Consider the following 22,496-nt stretch of genomic DNA (forward strand, 5'->3'; position numbering starts at 1 on the left):
TGGAGAAAACAGTAGGATGCAGTTTTTAGTAAAGCAAGCTGCGAGAAAAGTTATATTAAATCTAATCAAAATGGCTGCTGTGAGATTAGGTGCAAGTAAAAGCTCTCTAATGGTAAAAGCAATTTAGAACTGAACAGCTGCCAAAAGATCACTGATGAAAAAAAAAAAATAATCAATGGGAACATTCAAAAAAGAGATTAGCCAACACACTCAGAAACAATTTATGGGAAAAATCTACACACAATGGTTAGAGATCATTATCCACCCATCTGTAGGGAGAGCTAGATATCCAAGCCGTTTTTCATTTAAAGAGGGCAACTTTGGCCAAAGAAAAAGCTCTAATATCTTTTCAGTTAAAAAGTTTGTGATGCACACTACATAATATCCGCTCTGCATCAGCAAATGCTGGAGCCTTTCTTCAGCAGACAGGAGACAAGAACGCCTCACTCATTAGTGCTGCGCTCCTGTCTCAAGTACTCTGAAATCACTCCAACCTTTTTCATGATTTGATCAGGCTCCATTTTGAAGGGAATTCCACCTCCAACCCCCTAATTCCTATGGGAAAGCTACTCTAGAATTTCTTTCTGCCAACATATTTGGGATAAGGCAATTATTACCTAGTCCAAGGAATTTTACTAGTGTCTGTGCTTATATAAAAATGGAGGAATGGTATCTGGTCCCTCCTGACACAAAACTTCTAGAAAGAGAAGAATGTTCAGGGGCAAGAAAAAGAAACAAGTAACATGTTCCTAGGCTGACTCTAGAATAACAGTTTTACAAATGACAAATAAGAAACACTGAGACATCTACATCAGAAATATCTGGTATTTAAAAAAACATAAAGGTGTTACTTCAGCTGTTTAGAAGTAATTCAAATGTTTTTACACTAATTAGAAAAACAAATAAAATAGAAGACCCCACTACACTACATGAATATTCACTGTGGTTCTTAGTCTGATGGGTTAATGCGATAGTCACCTTGTCAGCTGAAATTCAAATTGCACTAGGGCATCAACTATCCACATAAATATGAATACTGTCTGCATTTGAGAGAACAGTAACAGTCCCTGTGCTTTTCTCTATTTTAAGCGCCAGAATCACTAATTCAGTTTTTACTGCAATTTGCCAGTGAACATTTGCACATGGAACCAGCTAAATCCACACAGACCCATAGACTCACTGCTGTATGCAAGAGGTTGGAATCATTAATACCTGAAACATTGCAAATTTACCACAATTATGCCAGTTAAGCTACTACAATATTTTTCTAGTAGAACTAGTATGTATGAGGTAGATTACAATTTGTTCCCATACACTTAACCTTTCACTCCTCTGTGCCTGTAGTGCGTCCTTCAAAAGGTACCTGTATAATTTATTGTGACATCTCAGGCATGTCTGAGACAACCATGGGGTACTTCACACAAACACAGTCCTATTTATGACTAGTTCAGAGAAGCACACTTGAAAAGTATGTAATTGCATTACAGTGATATTTCATATGATAATATTTTGAAGACGTGCATTTTTTGCGATCTGTCTGGTTGAGCTTATTCGTAAGATGTTTCAACATCCATTTTTTACTAAAAAATATTTCTGAACTCTTTCCTAGAGGAGGTACAAAGTAAGAAAAGCAATTATTTTACCAAGGAGAAAATTATTGAATTAAAAAAAGTACTAAATATAAGAATCATTGCTTCTACTGAGGAATTTCAGTAATTCAGAAAAACGATGTTTTACAACTCCTAAAATATTCCCTTATCTCTGAATTTCCCAAACTGCCAAGTTAGATATGTCAGAGATTTCAAAAAATTTTATTCTATGAGGATACGAAGGCAAATGAAATGCAACTACATTAAATGCTCTCAGCCTCGATTAATTTCCCCAATAGAGAATAAATTTTGTAATTTAGTTTCCATAATATTTACTTTGTTGTGAAGAGATTATATGTGTTTATATAACACATACCAAATGTTAAAGTACAGCATAAAACAGATTACTTTTTCTAGCCTAAGCTTGATAGCATCTAAAGATTAGATATAAACAAGTTTAACAACTCTGCTCCGCGATACAGCATTTACCACTAGCATTTCTAGGTCATGCACAGCAGTACTTGGAAGACAGAATATACAAACCATATCACCTCAGAATTAGCATCCTGGTGTTTTGTTTTTTTCTGTGTGCATCTACATAGGCATCAGGATGAAAGAAATCCCTCAAGAATTAGTTAAAAAAATCACTAGATTACTTATAAATACACCATACTGTCACAAAGTGAAATGCATATTTTATTTTCATTCACTGTGACCTACTTACAGGCAGAACTCAGTAAAAAAAGTCTATTACACCCAGAGTCAATAGAGTCAATTATGCAGCCTTCATTCTGACAAAACTTCCACTGATTTTTATGCAAAATTCCTGTATTTTCTCAGCCAAGTACAGAACTAATTTAGTATCTCTACAAGCAAATAACCAGATGATAGAGGTGAAATGCTGACTATATTGAGATTGATAGGATTTTTGCCACCAATCTCAACGGAGAGGGATTTTTATCAGTCATGCCCAATAAGGCGGAAAAGTCACACATCAATGGACTGTTCCACGGCTAAGTAAATGTCTCTTTGAAGTCACTGAAGGCCTTTCAAACCATAGAAAAACATGCGAGATGAAGCAGGGGTTTATACAAGCCTACCGAAATACTACAGTTTCATTGCTTACAAATACCCTTCTAACACATGCAGCTCCCACTTCTGTCAGTAGGTTGAGCATAGTTACAGTACATTATTTCCTCTGCATCATAATTTTGGAGTTGTCACAATCATTATTCTCCCTTCTACTAATCTTCCTCCTGATGCCATTCTCCACCCACATGTATAAATCAACCCTTATTTTCTTCTGCAGGTGCTTGGTCAGTCTGATCTCCCCGTACCTACTATAGACTTCAGCGCAGTCACGAAAGAAAAAGAGAAAGTCTAATCTTGTCCAAAGAAAAAAAGCATCAAATGGTCTCTTGTGTCCAATGTATTAGTAAGATTAATCTGTGATCTTGAGAAACCAATGAAATTGCTGTTTCACTGTTACCTAAGCTCAAAAGCTTTTTTAGCAAGCTTTATAATCAGTCCATAAACATATCTTCAGGTGGAAACTTGTGTGACAAAGGAAATACGTGATCAAGATGCCATTAGTTCTCTCTAGGAATTCATACACAACATGTAATTTCACAATTAAACATTTGTGAATGCAGGACAATCTGCAAGTATCTGGGTTTTCACTAGAAAACGTCCATATTTAAATATTAATAATAGCAACATTAAATAATACTTTATATAGTGTATTATGTGGAAATGGCTTTCAAGGTATGTTTGCATTTAAAAGCCATTGCAGATCACACTGAACTAGCTCAGAAAGCACTAGTTTAAGGTAAAAATCATATTTTGGCTTGAACAAAAAAAAAATCGAAGTAGAACAAAAAAAATATAACTGCTTTCCTTAGCCAATAATAGTTCTCAATTTAACAGGTCAAACTCAAGTTTATTGCTACTTGAAATTTCTTGTTAAAAGAGAAGGAAAAGAGTGTTGAACTTCTCAGTATCCCTCTCCTCCTTATAGTGAGACCTTTTCTGACCACTTCTCCCCTTCCAAAATAGTCACCATGTATCACATTTACAGTTGAGATAATAGAGTCCTATTGATGCCAAAAGTAACAAGCAATAAATATACTATTTCTTCCACAGGAAGGGAAAAAGAAAACAACTGGACACATCAGACAGATACTGTTTCAAGGTATTATTTTCTTTGCTACTCTGAAGTTTAACATACATTTTGAAACCTGCTATTTCAACCTCAAGAAATGGAAAATCAAGAGGTGTTTATATATGACCATAAAAATGAGTGCAGATAGCCTCATTAAAAATGGCATACTCATGGTATGATTGGAAAATAGACAATTATAATACAGGATGCTGCGGGTGCAAAAAGGAACTGCATGAAACAGTAAAAGCACAACCACGCACCGTTCCCTGAGCTCTGGTCACAAGATCCAACTACTCAAGATATCGGTGTAATACATTAACAGCAACAAAAGGAGGTAGACAGAAGAGAGAGGAAGACAGAAAAATCATACTGCAAAAGCTAAACCTAGTTCTGGTTTGCAGAGGAATTTTTGCAGTTTTGCCAGTTGGGAGAGGACGAGATGCAGCCCAGAACTTGGTGCAGCACAGATCTGGGCAGGTAAAGGGAGAAGGACAGGTAGCTCCGCTCTGATGTAAATGTATGAAGAGATAAGGCTGGAAGCTTTACTCTTAACATAGCTGCTCATCCTCCTCTGCAATATAAAAGCGCCGTTGAGCAAAGCATAGAGGAATTCATTGTTTCAGCATCACCAGAACCCCAAAAGACCCTGAAAACTGTTAGCTTAGGACAACGATGTGGTCACAGCAGTTATAAACATCATTGAGGAAATCAGCACAGACCAAGATTTCACACCAAAATCTCTTTCTAGGCATTTTTCAATATCAAATTAAAAAAGCTCTAAAAACTTTTGGGGAAAAAGGCTGCAGTTTATGAATTGTTATTTAAATTGGGTAATCTGATATACTAAAGCGCCTCTTTATACCACAAGAGCAATCAGCTTCCTGTCATCTATTTGGTGGACAATGCTACGGTTTTATAGACGACTATAAAATATTGACTATTTCCCCAAGTAGTGGTGAAATGCAGATCTAAAGCCATCCTACTTAAGTTTGATCTCAAAATCTCAAATTCTGATACTGCTCAGCAACTAAGGTCTTTGTGGCCCCCAGTATATCCTTAGTAATAGCTGTGTTCCACATTAACAAAAATTCCTTGCTTTTATAACATTAAGGCAACTTCTTGCTGTGCCTATCTCCCTCTCTTCTCAGCTGGGATGGTAGGCAATCACAAACTAAGCTAGAAACTGGGGCAGATGGGGAAAAAGGAGAAATCTACCTTTACCAGCTGACAGCTTTCATGTAATAGGACAGTAAGTTGCACAGCAACATTCATGCTTCATTTCTCAGATACTTTTGTGGCAGGAATAGGAAAGGAAAGAAAAAAGCTAAAGCAAAATCATCTCAGATCAATGCACTGGACTGCTTCCAATCTTTCAATCCTTTATTACACAAAACAGTGGAGACAAGACTGATTTGCCGTCCAAGGAACTGTGCTGCAGGCTGTAAAAATAAGAGCTGGGGTTTTAGGTAGGAGTTTAGAAATCTGAATTCTTGTTTCTGCATACAATGTGTGTTTAGTGAAGTATTTCAGTCCAAATAAAAGCCATTATTGCTTCAGGTTAGACAGCAATTCAAATATCAGAAGGCAACAATACCCTTGACAGACTATCTTGAACAGCATGTTCCCACATTTGAATTTAAGCCACAAGCATCCTAGTGAGCAGAAAGAGCAGCTAAGTGATATGAAGGATAGATGAACTGACTTTCAAAATGGAAAGAGCTTATAGCTAGGTGATGATATGAAGATGTTGTAAGAAAAAAAAAAAAAAACAAAACAAAAAACAAACAACAGAACAACAAAAACCCCACAGTATTTGAAGGTTATGGAACATTTAGAACAGAGACATGTATTACAGCCAAAAAAAAATATATCATCAAGAAAGAGCTTCCTGACAGGAAGGTACATTAGACTAAGAATATTATCCCAAATGTCTTGCAGCAACTTGGATGGATTTTTGCATCTAATCTGAACAAACCCATGAGGGAGTGCTTTGAGATCTACCTAATTCAGAAGCCTTACAATCAAGCCATGAAACTGGATATAGAGTATGACCAAACAAGGACCATCAGGAGATGAAATACTTTTTTTTAAATATATTTTTTAATTTCTGTGGACATTCTACCCCTCCCGTCCTCCTCCAGTGTGAACGGGTATCAATACAGTCACACGTAACAATAAAACAAAGGGAAAAAAATCTGCTGGGTACTCTGGCAGAGCTAAAGTTAAGCTGACAGTAAAACCAAAACATGCTGTTTGTTTTATTGCCCATATTTATTCAATTCACTTCTTTCCTTTATATCCAGGTACTCAGTATATGGATACCATTTGATATTTACACAGTCATCATTCAAAGCTTACATTTTCTTTGTAATAAAAACTTTTCAACTTTTACTAATGTTCAATACAGAGATGGCCACTAGGAAGCACAGTTGCAAACAGAATGGAGGGAGATTATCACAGGCAGCAACAAAATATAAACTACACACTGGAAAAATGCAGAATTTCCCAAGATCCAGTGACAGGCAAATCTTAGTGGAAGTTGCTGGAGGTTTAGCGCTTCAGAAATTCAGTTACACACATACACACACATAAGGAAACAACATCCCTGTGAAAAGTTGATCTTTAGAGAAGACATCTTTAAATGACTTATTTGGCCTTCATCTCATTACTTACATCTCTAGAGCGTTAGAGGTGCAATTTTGAGCAACTAACATTACGAAACAAATAATGAATCTAGTATGAAGTTTTTCCTTCTTTTCCCAAATTCAAATTCTAACACTGTCTGTCAGCAAAATTTCACTGAGGCCAAAGAAGATTCAAGTCTTCACCAATCAGTACTTAAAGTCTGAGTACAAGAAAACATTTTTCTTCTGGAGCCTGAAAGAGAAACTGTTCCACTGCAGATATGACCCTAACTTACACCCAGGTCAGCAGAGAAACCGTTCCACTGCAGATGGGACCCTAACTTACACACAGGTCAGCAGATCTTTGAAATCTTGGTATTTTTAAAGTTCTGTCATTTTCCCAACTAGGCTCCAGGCTGTTTGGATCCCTGTCTGTCTTTCAGAATGAAGAAAGGCAATAAGAAGAAAGGAAAAGATTGTATCTTTTAAAAAGTTGCCATTTCTGAAGCAGTCTTCTCTTCTACAAGACTTCTTTTATAAAGAGTGAATGTACTTATAGCTACGACCATCTCACAGAACAAAAGCTCTGTCTGGATCATGTATAAAAAAATCTTAGAAAGAAATTGTTAGGAATACTGTATCTTTTCTTGGATTATTCCCAGAATCTGTTCTACATAAGCTATGTAGTCTCAGAATTCATATTGTAGTATTTACATTATATTCACCATTCATGACTGATAGTGACCTATATTTCACATAAATTAAAGCCTGTGTAATACCAAACAAACATTTTATACATATGTATGACATAAGGATTGCATGAGGTGACAATACATTTACGGTGACTGTAAGAACTATGGATATACTTCCACAGAGCTGTTTCATACTGAAATGTTCCAGCACTAATATCTTACCTGCCTTTTTACATTTTTGCTTTACAGCCACATATACTAACTCTGTGCTTGCATCATTACAATTTGCGGGATATCAGGGATGCTATCTTCATAATATGCTAACAGAAAAAGCATAATACAGAAAACAGTGTACAAGATCTTAGTTCTATACTAAAGTAGCATACACGAATCCTGACCTGATATACAATGCACACAAATTGAGATTATAAAGCATGAGATATTATGTGACAAAATTGGTGTTAAAAAATTATCAATATTACTTAGAGCAAAACATTACTTGTATCAAATACTATCAGTCTTCTTTTAAGACATCTGACTACCCAAAAGAGAACATAGCATATAAGAAATAAGTGCAAATAAGACATATTAAAAAAGGTATATCTTAGTAACTAAAGAAGAGAGATTTCTAAATTTACCTGTATCAAGTTCTCAAAAATTCAGCAGTATTTAGCTTCATAATACTGAAAGACTGCCACAGTACGGCATTCCATTACTGCATTAGCAATTAGCTTGCATTTTATCAGTTATCCTTGGGAACAGTAGATTTAAGTATTACCGTGAGCTCAGCATTATGAAGGTATGTTTATGAGGCTTAATGCAGTGAAAAGCCAGAGTACAGCAGCAGCAGCATTTACAAAGAACTGTAGCACAAGGAATAGAGACACCAGTGACAATATGGTGTACAATTAATATTTATCATTAGAAATATTCTCAAAAACACAGCACTATTAATGACAACCCCTATTTCCAAATCACTGATTTAAAAATATGTACAGTACAATATAGGTTATAGAATTATTCCAGTGTATGTACATAAATTGACTGCTTACATGCAAATGTGCCTCTTGGATATTTACAGTTTCCAGCTCTATGCAAAGCAATTAAATGATTTAGTCACTACATTTTAGAGGAAAAGCAAAAGGACTAACAAATGTTAGTTGAAAAATATTTTTATCACACTTCTCTAGGATTTTAACATTCAGAAAAGACAAGTTCTCTAGTCAATATTATCACAGTATTTTATCCTACTGCTGCAGATAAAATAATTTAAGGAGTACATAACAATTATATAGTACCTTACCCTTTCTACCGGTGAACCATAGCATGCAATGACGAAACATAGCAGTGGCAGATGGCATTGGTGTTAGTAAATGTGAGTAAAAGGATAATAGCAGAGAAATGGTGACTGGCAGACAAGACACAGAAATGTAGATGAAATGAATGCAAGCTGGTAAATCTTGAAGCAAAGTTCCACCTTTAAGCCAAATGTTGCCTCTAGCCTCCTCATAATTGAGCATTAAGTTCTATTTGGATACAAATTGCAACCTCCAGACCAGTCTTGAGTCTCTTCATACAGAAATGCATAATTGTATCTTGATAACGAAGATCAGAAACGTTTTGTAAGCGAAACCCATTATCAGAAGCCCATTACTTTCTCCCCTTGAGTGATTTATTCTTTACATTTTTAATCTCCAAATCCTGCCAGAGCTACAGTCTCTTTCTAGCACATATGTATCCACTGCAGATGTAAATCCCTGCCTAACCTGCAGCACCCCTGGATCCAGAATGTTCTCAGTGTGCTCATTCATGCTGCTCTGTTGCCAAACATTTAAAATCATCCATCAAATACAAGTGGAATCTATTATAAGAAAAAAAAACCAATCTCTTCTTTCAGCTCACCCTGAAAATGGAAGGTTTTCTGATCAACAGTTATTGTGAAGGTGCTGTCGTCCTCATCGTCTATACCAATCACAGCTCCCTGTGAAACAAAGAACAAAATCCTGATAAGGCAAGCAGTGACATCAGCAGCATACACTCTATCACTACACCACTGGAATTTAAAAAGCATTGACAAATTAGAAGCAAACTGAATACAGTAAAGAGCAGAAAGATTCTCTGTTTAGTCACAGGATGCAGGTCAGTTCTTTAAAATAATAAGTTTTTAGTTGCAGAAAAAAATAGTAATTACTTGTAAAACTGATTTTCTGGATAATAATATGCATCTTTTATTTTTGTGATGGAGGGGGCTTTATGGTACAGCATCATTATAGTAAACAGTCTTGTCCTACATTCCAACTTATATTTTAAAGAAAAGCAGGGAGCAATATTTTATAAGTACATTTCATGTGTAAAAATATTAATTCACAGATACTCTACAAAAAGAAGCTCTTGACCTGATTTTATCTATCAGTCTATTAAAAAAAATTGATTCTAGCAGAATGAATTTGGCCCATCGTGTCATGTCACTGGTACACTGCATGAACTAATTTTCAGTCCCTAAGTAAATATTAACAGTAAGTCATCAGGATATATCAAAAGCAGCTAGCTTTGTCTTCTAATTCCTCATGAATTATTAGAAGGAAATGCAAATAAATTATAGTTAAAGGCCATCTGTGCTTAGCTATTTACAAATCTATCCACATCTTCATTCCTGCCCCCTCCCCCAAACACTGAATAAATAACAGTTTCACCCAGGAGAAGACGACACTGAAAAAAGAATCATTCCAGGCCTCTGCCAACTCCAACAAATTATAATGTTTAGTTCAAAAACCACCAGTGGATTTACTCCGTTTCTCTTCTCCAGGAGACATAGCTTCAGGATCTGTTTTATCCTTCCCCCTCCCACAAAACAGACAGACATCACTGGAAGATGCACATATTTAAAGGGTAAATTCTGCCTTTACTGTCAGAGTAAACAGTAAGTTACAGTAGTAGTAGCATCTGTGAGTCAATTCCAACAAGTTCTTCATTTCATTCAGCCAAGTATCATACAGCAACTGCAGAGTAGGGTGTCAGGCATGTATCAGGCTGGCCAAAACATAAGAATTGTTTTGGTACAGACTTAAGGGCAGAGAGATCTGAATCAATCTTAGTCACACACGTCCTTCATAGCCCCTGCACGAGGCTTCTGGCCAATGGTACCAGCTCATGTATGGCTGGGACTATCACAGGCACCACAAGACAGAGTGGCAGAACAGGTCCTATTTAACAATAGCACCAACCATATGTAATAGAAGGCTACAGAGCAGGAAAGGATAGCTCCAAACTGTTTTTTCTTCCCTCCACTGCCAAAAATGTACCACTTCTCCAAAAGAGTATCTTCCATACAGTCTTTACAAGGACAGCACTGTGATCACTATAAAAAAGGCACCTAAAAAGTGTATCCAAGCCAGTATAATTCCGAACACTTTTAGTGCCAGGACATAACAACAACCATATGACCAGGGGACACAGCCGGAACAGCTGATCCCAACTGACCAAAGGGATATTCCATACCATATAATGTCATGCTCTGGATATAACTCGGGAAGCTAGCCATGAGGCAGGATTGCTGCTTGGAAACAGACTGGGCATTGGGGTTTTTTGCACCTCTGCAGGTGGTGAGCAATTGCACTTTGCATAATTTGTTTTATATGATAATATTAATATTTATTTTATTAATAACAATTTATTAATATCTAATAATATTATTTTCCTTTGTTATCCTACTAAACTGTCTTTATCTCAATCCACAAGTTTTTTTTCCATTCTCTCCCCCATCCTACTGTGGGGGAGCGAGTGAGCAGCTGCGTGGTGCTTAGTTACCGGCTGGGGTTAAACGACGACAGTCCTTTTTGGCATCCAACGTGGAGCTGTGTTTCCACCACTGGGGCAACACTGGACGCCCCTCCAAGTGAAAGCAAACTGTGACCTGCACAGGAGATCCATTGTTTAGGAATAAAATGGCAAGATGGGCAAGATCACAATGGATGTGATCATCAAAATAGCAGCTATGTCTCCACCAAGTAGCAAAGAGGACACACAAGCCTTCTTAGGTGTTGTGGGTTTTTGGAGAATGCATACCCCATATTACAGTCTGATTGTAAGCCCTCTTTATCAAGTGACTTGGAAGAAGAATGATTTTAAATGGGGTCTTGAGCAACGACAAATTAAACAGGAAATAGTTCATGCAGTAGCCCTTGGGCCAGTGTGGGCAGGACCAGATGTAAAAAATGTGCTCTACACCACAGCCGGGGAGAATGGCCCTACCTGGAGTCTCTGGCAGAAAGCACCAGAGGAGACTCGAGGTTGACCCCTGAGATTTTGGAGTCGGGGATACACAGGATCCGAGGCCCACTAAACTCCAACTAAAAAAAGAGATATTGGCAGCATACAAAGGGGTTTGAGCTGTTTCAGAGGTGGTTGGTACTGAAGCACAGTTCCTCCTGGCACCCCGACTGCTGGTGCTGGGCTGAATGTTCAGAGGGAGGGTCTCCTCTACACACCATGCAACACATGCTACAGGGAGTAAGTGGGTTGCGCTGATCACACAGCGGGCTCAAATAGGAAACCCCAATCACCCAGTAATTCTAGAAGTGATCATGGACTGGCCAGAAGGCAAAGATTTCGGAATATCACCAGAGGAGGAGGTGATGCATGCTGAAGAGGCATCACCATATAATAAACTGCCAGAAAATGAGAAGCAATATGCCCTGTTCACTGATGGGTCCTGTCACATTGTGGGAAAACATTGGAGGTGGAAGGCTGCTGTATGGAGTCCTACACAACGAGTCGCAGAAACTGCTGAAGGAGAAAGTGAATCAAGCCATTTTGCGAAAGTGAAAGCCATCCAGCTGGCTTTAGACATTGCTGAACAAGAAAAGTGGCCAATACTTTATCTCTATACTGACTCACAGATGGTGGCAAGTGCCCTTTGAGGGTGGTTACAGCAGAACAACTGGCAGCACAGAGGCAAACCCATCTGGGCTGCCCCACTGTGCAAGATATTGCTGCCTGGCTAGAGAAGCTGGTTGTAAAAGTACGTCATGAAGGTGCCCATGTATCCAAGAGTCAGGCCACTGAGGAACATCAAAATAACCAGCACTGGATCAGGCTCCTAAGATTGAAGTGACTCAGGTGGATTTGGACTGGCAATACAAGGGTGAACTATTTGGGTGGGTCCATGGCACCTCAGGCCATCAAGGAAGGGAGGCAACATATAGATGGGCTCATGATCAAGGGGTGGACTTGACCCCCCACTATGGCACAGGTCATCCATGAACGTGAAACATACGCTGCCGTCAAGTCACGCAGTGAAAGCCTCTCTGGTATGGAGGACAATGACTAAAACGTAAATATGGGGAGGCCTGGCTGATTGATTACATCACACTCCCACAAACCATCCAAGGAAAGTGCTATGTACTTACAGTGGTGGAAGCAACCACTAGACGGCTGGAAACACGTGCTGTGCCCCACGCCACTGCCTGGAACACTATCCTGGGCCTTGAAGAACAAGTCCTGTGGCAACATGGCACCCCAGAAAGAATTGAGTCAGACAATGGGACTCATTTCCAAAACAACCTCATAGACACCTGGGCCAAAGAGCATGGCATTGAGTGGGTGTATCGCATTCCCTACCATGCACCAGCCTGTGGGAAAATCAAACAATACAATGGACCGTTAAAGACTACACTGAGAGCAACGCGTGGTGGGACCTTCAAACATTGGGATACACGTTTAGCAAAGGCCACTGGGTTAATCAACACTATGGGATATACCAATCGAGCTGGATCTGCCCAATCAAAACTTCCATGTACTGTAGAAGGGGATGAAGTCCCTGTAGTGCACATAAAGAATATGTTAGGGAAGACAGTCTGGGTTACTCCTGCCTCGGGCAATGGCAAACCCATCTGTGGGATTACTTTTGCTCAAGGATCTGGGTGCACTTGGTGGGTAACGTGGAAAGACGGGAGAGTCTGATGCATACCTCAAGGGGATTTGCTTTTGGGTGAGAATCACCAATGATTTAAATTGTATGACGTTAATTGCTACATAATACTGCATGTTACCACTACTATGATTGCTATATGCCATAACAATGGTATTACAGTAAGAATCACCCATATTAATGAAGAATAAACTTTGATGAAACTGAGCAAGGTGCAGAGGTGAGGAAACAAGAACTGGCTTCAGCAACGAGCGCCCAGCAACTTCCTGGAGATTGACATCTTCAACCTGCAGACCATGCGCATGGCCTCGCCAGATATACCAACTACAAGGTCTGGATGCAGCATGCAACAATCCAACAGCACAGACCATCTCCTCTGCCCTGAGAGACTGTTATGACAGATAGAGCCCAAAGTCATGGATACAGTAAAGGAACTCAGTGGACATTTTGTGGACATTTTACAGGGGTGGTCCCTAGACTAAGGGAATGATACCTGTGCATTATATCAAAGGATGGGAAAGGGGGAGTGGTTAATGAGGTTGTATTGGATAGTGTGGTACCTGAACATGACATAAAACGTATGGAATAAGGGGTGAAGAATGTGCTGGGTTTGGCTGGGATAGAGTTAATTTCCTTCACAGTAGCTAGTATGCGGCTATGGTTTGGATTTGTGCTGAAAACAGTGTTGACAGCACGTCAGTGAGTAGGCTGGGGGTGCACAAGAAGTTGGGAGGGGACACAGCTGGGACAGCTGACCCCAACTGACCAAAGGGATATTTCATGCTCCATACACAACCGGGGAAGCGAGCTAGGAGGCGGGATCACTGCTCAGAAACAGACTGGATATTGGCTTTTTTGTCCTCTGCAGGTGGTAAGCAATTGTAGTTGTGCATCACTTGTTTTATATATTTATTTTTATTATTATTACTATTATTGCTATTGTTGTTGTTATTCTCTTCCTTTGTTATCCTATTAAACTGTCTTTATCTCAACGCATGAGTTTTTTTTTTTTTCCCATTCTCCTCCCCATCCCACTGGGGGAACGAGTGAGTGAGTGGCTGTGATGCTTAGTTACCGGCTGGGGTTAAACCACGACACCATTACATTCGCAGACTACCTGGTAATCATGCAGTGTGCTAGTGACATGACACAATGGACCAGAAGATCCTTCTGTTGTCATGCAGATTATACATATGAAAAAGTAACAGAAAAATTAAGGTGTGAAAGTTTAAGTGTATATTCCAGAAAACTTAAGCAGGACTTAAGCATAGTACAGATGACATACATTCCTCTGTGAACACACCTTCCTAAGTACACTATGACAGTCAACAAAAGAATTTGAAGATTCAGGCCTATGAAATGTGTATCAAGAGCAAAAAGGTAAGGAACAAGATTTTAAAATCCATTCAAGAAAAAAAGGAAGTATTTTAGCCAAATTCCTTAAATTACTTGTTTGTTTATGTTCACACCTACAGTTACAAATCAACAATTACTCTAAACAGAAAACCTCTTTGATAGAATTTCAGACTGCAGCAGCCCATCTGTTCAGATATCAGTATCACTGTCATCTGCCAGAATAGCTGCTTTACAAAAGCAGAAAATAAAAAAGATTCCTTCCTCCCTCACAAAAAAACCCACACACACATTAAGAGAAACGATGGGGGAGTCAGCAAATCTTCAGAAAACTCCAAAGAGTAATTTGGGGTGGGAGAGTGGCAGATGGGGGAAGAGAAAGGGATTGGTTTATGTTAAATACATATAAAGATGGATCATGCAATATTGAACAGATTGTTCACTTTTAATATTTCCTAAACTGACAGGCTGAGGCCAACCTCCACATTGACAGACTCACAACACTAATAAAGCAGGCATGTTTTTTCATACTAAATTTTTCTGCACAATGCAAAAAACATCCTCCTGAACCTTTGGGAATGTCATGTTCTAGATAGTGCTTTGAGTTTATGTTACCCTTAAAGAAATTCTAAATTAAGATACCAATACATTAAACAAGGGAAAGTGCAAAAAAGTCATCTGGAATACAAGTGAATGGAGATTCTCTGTATGAGTCTCAAAAGGCTCTAAGTACCCCTTTATTAGGCCCACAGAAAGACTAGAAAGGAGTAACAACAGAAGGAAGGAATAACTGGAAGAAGCAGAGTTCCGTTGCAACACTCATCACATTTGGCGTCAGACCTTCCCTATGCTTCTCTTACTTCAAGACTCAAAATGCTCCCATTCATACCCATTATCCTCCTGACCCCTCCACCCTATTTACATCAGCTCTTCACAAGACTGCTGCATACTGGAACCAGAGATTCTGAGGAATGGGAAAAAATACAGAAAAAGGACTTGTGCAAGAAATATTTTTGGTACGTGCATGACCACAAGGTAGAATCTGGACATGTGCAAAGACATCACAGCATTCCCACCTTAGTTCAGTACTGTCATTTCAAGCTACAGCAGCAGCACTCAAGGTTAAGTGTCCCAAGCTCGAGTGCCTCAAACAGGTAACACTCAGTTTTCCCACTCTGTATCTTTTTACCTCTGTTTCTCGAATTTGTACCTCCCCACACAGCTGATACTTCAAAAAACTTTGCCTGCTGTGTTCTTCCTTCCCTTTCCTGTCCTCTTTTGTTTCACTAAGCTCAAGCACAACTAAGTGGCAGGCCTAAAGAATGTCCAAACTGGCAGAATGGAGGACACAGTAAGAGAATAAAGGCAAATCAGAAAGACAGAAGGAAGCAGTTTTGCAAGGACTTCTGTAGGTACAGAACATATATGCATATACATATGTATCTCCATACAAAAAAATGAGAACTGCAAACAGCAATTTTTTCATGGCATGCTACTACTGACCCATCTGACTGTCATATAATGCTTTTTATACAACGTATAAAATGTATAATGTTTTTATACAATATAAAATATTGTATAATGTAATGAGCCCAGCATGTCGCTTGATCTCTAATGTTTTCTTTCTTTTAATACTTTCACTATTTCAGTATTTTGCAGAGTCAGGAACAGAGCCCAAACCTCAAAAGTCTCCTTGCAGTTCTCTCCATTAGGCCATATTATACGCAGTAAGTCATTAAGTACTGAATAAAACAACACTTACCCTGAGTCTAACACACCCTCGGCGTGATCCTCTCATCATTTTGTCTTTTGACTGAAACAGAAAAAAACAGATCACTGGATTAACAAATACAGTAAGAACTGCAAGGAGGAAGGTAGTTATTCAAAGCAACTGAGGAAAGAATAAAGCATTTTTATAGAATGTTTTATTGACTGACTAAACAAGATGCAAACTCTGTTACAAAATCGGTTAGTTCTCACACAAAGAAAATACACCACCATGGTATGAAAAAGCAATCCTTCAAAAAATAAGAATACAATATCCCACTTCAAGAAGTTTTGTAGATACCTTGAAGAAAGACTCAGAAAATGCAGTCCACACCTTTATAGAAAGTAAAAAGAAGTGACAAAAGGAATTAGGAAATATTAAAAATTGGCAGTATACTGATTTACATTTTCCTCCTTTCTCTCCTACTCTCACAAAAGTGTCCATGTAACAAAATCCAGCTGTGTAGGCAGAATTGGACAAATGACATTATATCTGTCAGAAAGTTTCCTAGATTCATACCCCTTTTCATACAGATACAAATTTCATGTTTAGATTGGTTTCTATGTCTACTTCCTCGACAGTACAGCCTGCTTTCATTACAACAGAAAAGCTATGTTTATAGCCATTTAAGTGGTAAGAGCCCAGATCAGAAAACAGGGTTCCTATGTCCATAACCAATGCTCAGACCTGTAGACTAGCCTACCTTGCAGTTAAATTACTGAATCTCTTTTTTAGTATCTGTTTGAAGCACTGACAAGGGAATTCCAGTGGAAAAAACCTCAACCCCCCCAAATAGGCAATTCTAAACAGCCAACTCACTTCAAGCTTGAAATTGTGTTATGTTGAACTTTCAGCTATTCCCAGCACTGACTAAAGTAGATTTGTCAGTAACTTTCTGTCAATGTCCTAAGTGTTATTGGCCAATAGTGGCAAACCCAAGTAGCACACACACAAACTCTTTAAGAGAAAGACAGAAAGAAAGAGAGAGAGAAAGACAGAGAGAAAGAAAGAAAACATTTTGGTCATCCTAAATAGTCATGTTTTCTGATAGATGTAAAATATCTTCTGGTTTTTAATTACACACACACTTTCTGTTTTTTAAATGATAAATTACATGTCACTGTAGCCTTATCTGCAAAGGTAGTCTTGTCAAATACAACCCCTTCTCTCTTACTTTCCAAATATTCAAACTACATTCTTTCAGGTCACAAAAACACAGCTATCACTGGTGTCTCCTGAACAGATTCTGTTGCTGCCATCTTCTGAATATCCACTTCTTTCCAACAGTATCTTAACAATTCCATCTAGACAATATACTGATGTGATTATGACCAGCCCTATTTTCACAGAAGCCGTTAGACAATGAAATCTTATTCTTTCAGTGGAAAAACAGATAGGAAGGAGAAGTATCAGTCTTAACTGCAACAAATTATTCTTCATTTGCTACATATTTGTGATATAGCTACAAGAAAAGCATGAAGCAGTCATAGCAAGTCCTATTCACTAAATATAATTTAAAAATATAGCAGTCAAAATTTCATATAATGTTTTTGCTGATCTCTCATTCAATTCAGTCTCTAATTTGTCAGAGTTGTCTTCTGAGTTAGAAACCATCAGTATTAATCTACTTGTTTTCATATCAATACAGGTTGGCTGGTCAAAATGAAATGGAAGTAAAGACCAGCAGTGCATTCATAATGTATTCTACAGATATACAATTTCTTTGTAGATTTCCTGAATGAAAACGTCTACATAGGGGAGGGGTTTTTTTAATTTTTTTTTAATTTTTTTTTTTTTAAACCAAGAAAGGATCTAGAAACAAAGTTACTCCAATAATTTCCTAGCAGAAATTGTATATACTTGGGACACACCTCACTGGAGTACACTTTGATTTTTTACATTCACTGCCTTGAGAGTTCTCCTGCAATGGGAGGACACTGCTGAGAGCTTATCACTCCCTCTGGTGGTTTCAAGAAGAAATATTGGCACAATCTTAGCAGGAAAGAAAATATCTGGACTGAGGATGCAAGTCTGCAGCAGCTGAAAGAAATGGATCAGGTCTGACTGTTGGGATCACCAAGTCCAGGCCCTCCGGCGTGCCAGGCACAGCACTCCCAGCTCGCTGTACTGAGCACAGACAGGGAACCGAATCAGACAAAAAGCAAAGGCAGCAGAAGAGACATTTGGTTTGGTTTAGATCCCTCAACCAGCTAACAGCTAGTCCTAGTGCAAGGGAGGGCAGAATCCCAACAACCCTGATTTCCACTGTGCAGATTGACTATCAACTCAACTGCAAAAGATACTGTAAAAGCCTTCCTTTTTCTTGAACATCACATGTTAATGGAATGGAAATTAAGTTTAAATGTTATAATGTTCTTAGTCTGCAAAAAGATTCACAAGATAAATCACAGGTTCAGAATGTGGTCCTACATACTTAGAATTTTGCCATCTTCAGACAGAGCTTTAATTGGTTAATACCAATTACAGTGAAGCGGTAAATCTAATTCATTGTACCTAAGTGGAATAAAGCACCTACCATTTCAGTATCTGAATTCCCTGTGCACTAAAGCATCACACATAGTGCTCTATTCTCTCATTAGAATACAGCAAATCTTTTATTGATTGCTGCAGAAGCAATTTAAAACATAACTCAGCTGACATTTTAGATTTGCCTCTACAAAAAGAATAAGATTTTATAAAAACTACAATTCAGATAGCTTCAGCTTTCCCCTTAGAGCATTATGTTTTACCCTTTAGTTAAAATTAGGCATGAGTATCCAATATGCCCTATACTTGGTCAAGTATTCTTGGAAAATTAAAGTCATCCCATAACCGTTTTGAGGAATGGTTCCATTTCACTGAACAAAACTCAATACAGCAGAAAGACATCTCTGAATGGCTAGTAAAAAGTCACATTTCTCTTTCTTTTTCTATTTAAAGTTTTAATATGCAGCTATCTTTTTTCAGTGATCAGTTTTATAACCAGATAAAATTACATTTTTAATACACTTTCAATACACAGTGTACTGATTTTGATGATAATGGACTTGAACAGGTTACAAGCAGACAGCAACCTGAGATAAATTTCAGCTGAACCTCAAACAAAACATTGCAAAAATGAACAAAGCTATACAGTATTACTGCAGGGGGAATGTAAGTATCTCCCCCCAAAAATATGGACTTTATTGGTTTCTTTCTTACATCCACACAGTGAAGTTGATCCAATATAGAATTGATCTCATAAGGCATTTCAGGTAACCTACAACTTCTTAGAGAAATGAAAATAATGCCTGAGCCTATTTAAAAAAACAAAACAAAATTAAAATCCTAACCTCCCCAAGGGCCCCCAGCCCTCCTTCATCTTTAGAACTACTAGTATTTCATTTGAGTTTTAGCTGTTGCATGGAAAGTTTAAGATTTCAATATAAAACCCAGCTGCTGTCTGCCTCGAAGACTTCTGAGGCGCAAGTTCTGCTTTTGCAGACGTGCACAGAACTTGAAGAGGTACATTCTTGACTCACATAGTGCTGTCAAGGAAATCTCTAACATAAGTACACAGATGAGCAAAACCACTCATGACATTTATTTTCCATTACGGATTAAGAATCTGTAACAAGCTCTATTTATAAACAGTGATTTTTGCAGTTCAACTACGTCTACAGGAGAAGCTTTAGTTTGGACCACTTTCCGTAACAGCCATTGTTCTCATCAAATGCTAAGGCAACGCTCATTTTTCAAGCAGAAATAAACCCCAACAATGTAAAAACCTTACATGCTGTTCCCAGCCCACCATTCCTCTAGCAGCCTTACATGGCACACCCCAGTCTCAGAGGAGGACCTCCTCGAGCACAGGGACATCAGCTAACAGCCACGTTGTTTCTGTCTTTAAAGCTTTAGCTTTGACTTCTATAGATGCAGTCAGAAAGCAGGAACCAAAATACTGCAGCAATAACTAAGGATGCCTCTGGGGCTCATTGAACCCCAACAGATGCCATGTATATCCAAAAAAGGTAAGGCAACAATTTATGGTTTCTGACATAGAAAAGCATTACACTGCTTATAGAATCGTACAAGAAATTACTGTATGAGAGGCCTTAACTGGATCAAGGTGCAAAAGATACAGCACAATGATAGGATCCTCCCTTCAGCCTCTTCCCCAAGAAGCAGAGCTACAGACTAAACAGCCTATAACTGCAGCAGGACAGGGTATCTGATCACCATGTTATCTTTTCAAATTTCTAAATACTGTAATTGCTATTAAAAGTTTCTACTGTATAATTCTAAGTTATTTTAAATAAAGCTTATTCATTAAATTGCCTCTGTCACCTGATGATTCATTAGCTCATTAGACTCAGCGTCACTGCTCCATTCCCAACCTGCATTGAGGAAACTTTTAAATAGCTAGAAACCTTAAACTAAGTTGATCTAACAACAAAAAACAATTGATCCTCTAGATTGCTACTGGGTTTTTTTGCACACCTAATAAAGAAAATATAAAAAACATGCAATAGATGACATTTTGCAGGTAAGCAAACAGATTTAGCACTGAACTGGTTTTCTTTGGATCCACAGCACGTGATCTGTACTCTTCTGATTTGCCAACCTGTACCCACCTTGATCCAGATCCTACATGAGCACCCAACTACACTTCATCATATTAATGGAGCAGACAACATGGATGGCTTTGAGAGGCCAGACAACATGCAGTTCAGAGTGCCAGTACAAAATTAACCCATCAAATATTTTTGAACAAATCTGAACAGGCACAATATGTTTATATTGGATGAGAAATGCCAATGACATGCACTGCAAAGCAGGATCAGGTATTGGGGGACCCAAAACCAGACCCATAGCCTAACTACTAAAGAGGAGTCAACTACTTAAATTATAATCCTATAACTATTTATTCAGTGCATCAAAACCTGTGATACAAAGTTAGAACTATGTACAAAATTCAATTTAGTAGTGCATAATAGCCATCAATATTTTTTATCCCGTGTCTGTAAATTCAGAATACTTTTTCTTATTATACCTAGTTTGCTTATAGTTCTGTCTGTTTTTGTTAGTCTCACTGATCTGTTTGCAGTGCATGTGACAGATCAAGTTATTACAGGGAAAAGTGTCACGTCAGTTCAGAATGGAAAGCAGAGACCTCAAAGGAAATGTTTGTGCAAAAGCAGATGGGTTTTTTCCTGCTTTCTTGGGATTTTTGCACACAGGTGTTGATTGAGAAACTGTATTTGGAAAAAGCAGGAAAATGCATTCAACTGAAAGTCTTTACCATAGGAGCACTGAGCCATGACTCCAGCTTCAGAGGCATCATCTGAAATCAAGTTAACAAGATTTGTTTTCACATCACCAAAGATTCATGAAACTGCTGCAAAATGTGAGTCCCCCTCCTCAATATCTGGATTGTCCAATCCACAAGCAGTTCTTCAACACAGTACAACCAGTATTAAAGTTGCTAACTAGCAGCAAACTTTGAAAAGGATGTAAAAAATATTTTTACACCACCACAACTACTTCCTCCTAATGACTGTTTTCACACAGATTTAGCTCCTGAAAGCATTCAACCAGCATATGTTTTTAAAAGTAGTTTGATGGAATGATTAACAAAACAACAACAGAATATCTAAGCATTTAAATCTATTTAGGCATTTATTGGTGCAAGAACCGTCAAGATGATGGGAGGCTACCAAGTTTTGTTTCGAGAATACACACTATGGAGTTGTCACACACAACAATTTTTTCTTGCAACCCTCATTCATTATACAATGCAGCTGTTTAAGTCTATAACATTTTGAACAGTTCTTCTTTCAATACCACCATATGTCAAATAGCCACAAAGTTTGAAAGTATTTTAAGGAACTTCCTATCTACTGGCCCTGGTTTTAGCATTGTTTGCACAGCTATGCCAGTTCTGCTTTCAATTTATTATACAAATAAAATATTTATTTAAAGAGTACAATTAAAACAAGAATTTAAATCAGATTTTCAACCTTGAGGGGTTCTCTGGATTATTTCTACAGGATTCCCAAGGGTAATCAAGGCTATAGCTGATGTGTATTTAAGACAGCACTTCTGCCAGAAAACACAAACAAGAAGCAAATTGCGTTCAACTCCCTCTTCCTCTCTAGCCATTTCTTTGTCTTCCTGCTATCTTCCAGTATAATGCTAACACGCATTTTTGTACTGACATGCAGAAAACAAATGACAGAACTGGGGAAAAAAAAAAATCTGCAGAAAGTTATTTTTCAGCTGGAATCCAGCTCACGGAACAACTCCACAGCTCCTGTGCCAGCAGAAGGCAGAAATGAGCCACTTTGAGACTTTTCTGTTAAATATTGTCAGTGCCACCAATAACACACTGAAAAACTCAC

The 22,496-nt window shown here is 38.2% G+C and overlaps 1 protein-coding gene across 2 annotated transcripts in view; it reads right to left on the reverse strand.

Moving 5' to 3' along the window:
- OSBPL9 (oxysterol binding protein like 9) overlaps positions 1-22,496 on the reverse strand; it is a 65,720-nt gene that overhangs the window by 39,505 nt on the left and 3,719 nt on the right. For both annotated transcript variants that reach the window (XM_075759431.1, XM_075759430.1), the window contains exons 2-3: positions 16,111-16,161; positions 8,969-9,047 (exon numbers count right to left, since the gene is read on the reverse strand). In XM_075759431.1, coding sequence (XP_075615546.1) covers positions 8,969-9,047; positions 16,111-16,161 — 130 coding nt within the window. The remainder of the gene's footprint in view (positions 1-8,968; positions 9,048-16,110; positions 16,162-22,496) is intronic.

The sequence above is a fragment of the Balearica regulorum genome, chromosome 8, assembly GCF_011004875.1.
Source record: "Balearica regulorum gibbericeps isolate bBalReg1 chromosome 8, bBalReg1.pri, whole genome shotgun sequence".
Classification (NCBI taxonomy): Eukaryota; Metazoa; Chordata; class Aves; order Gruiformes; family Gruidae; genus Balearica; species Balearica regulorum.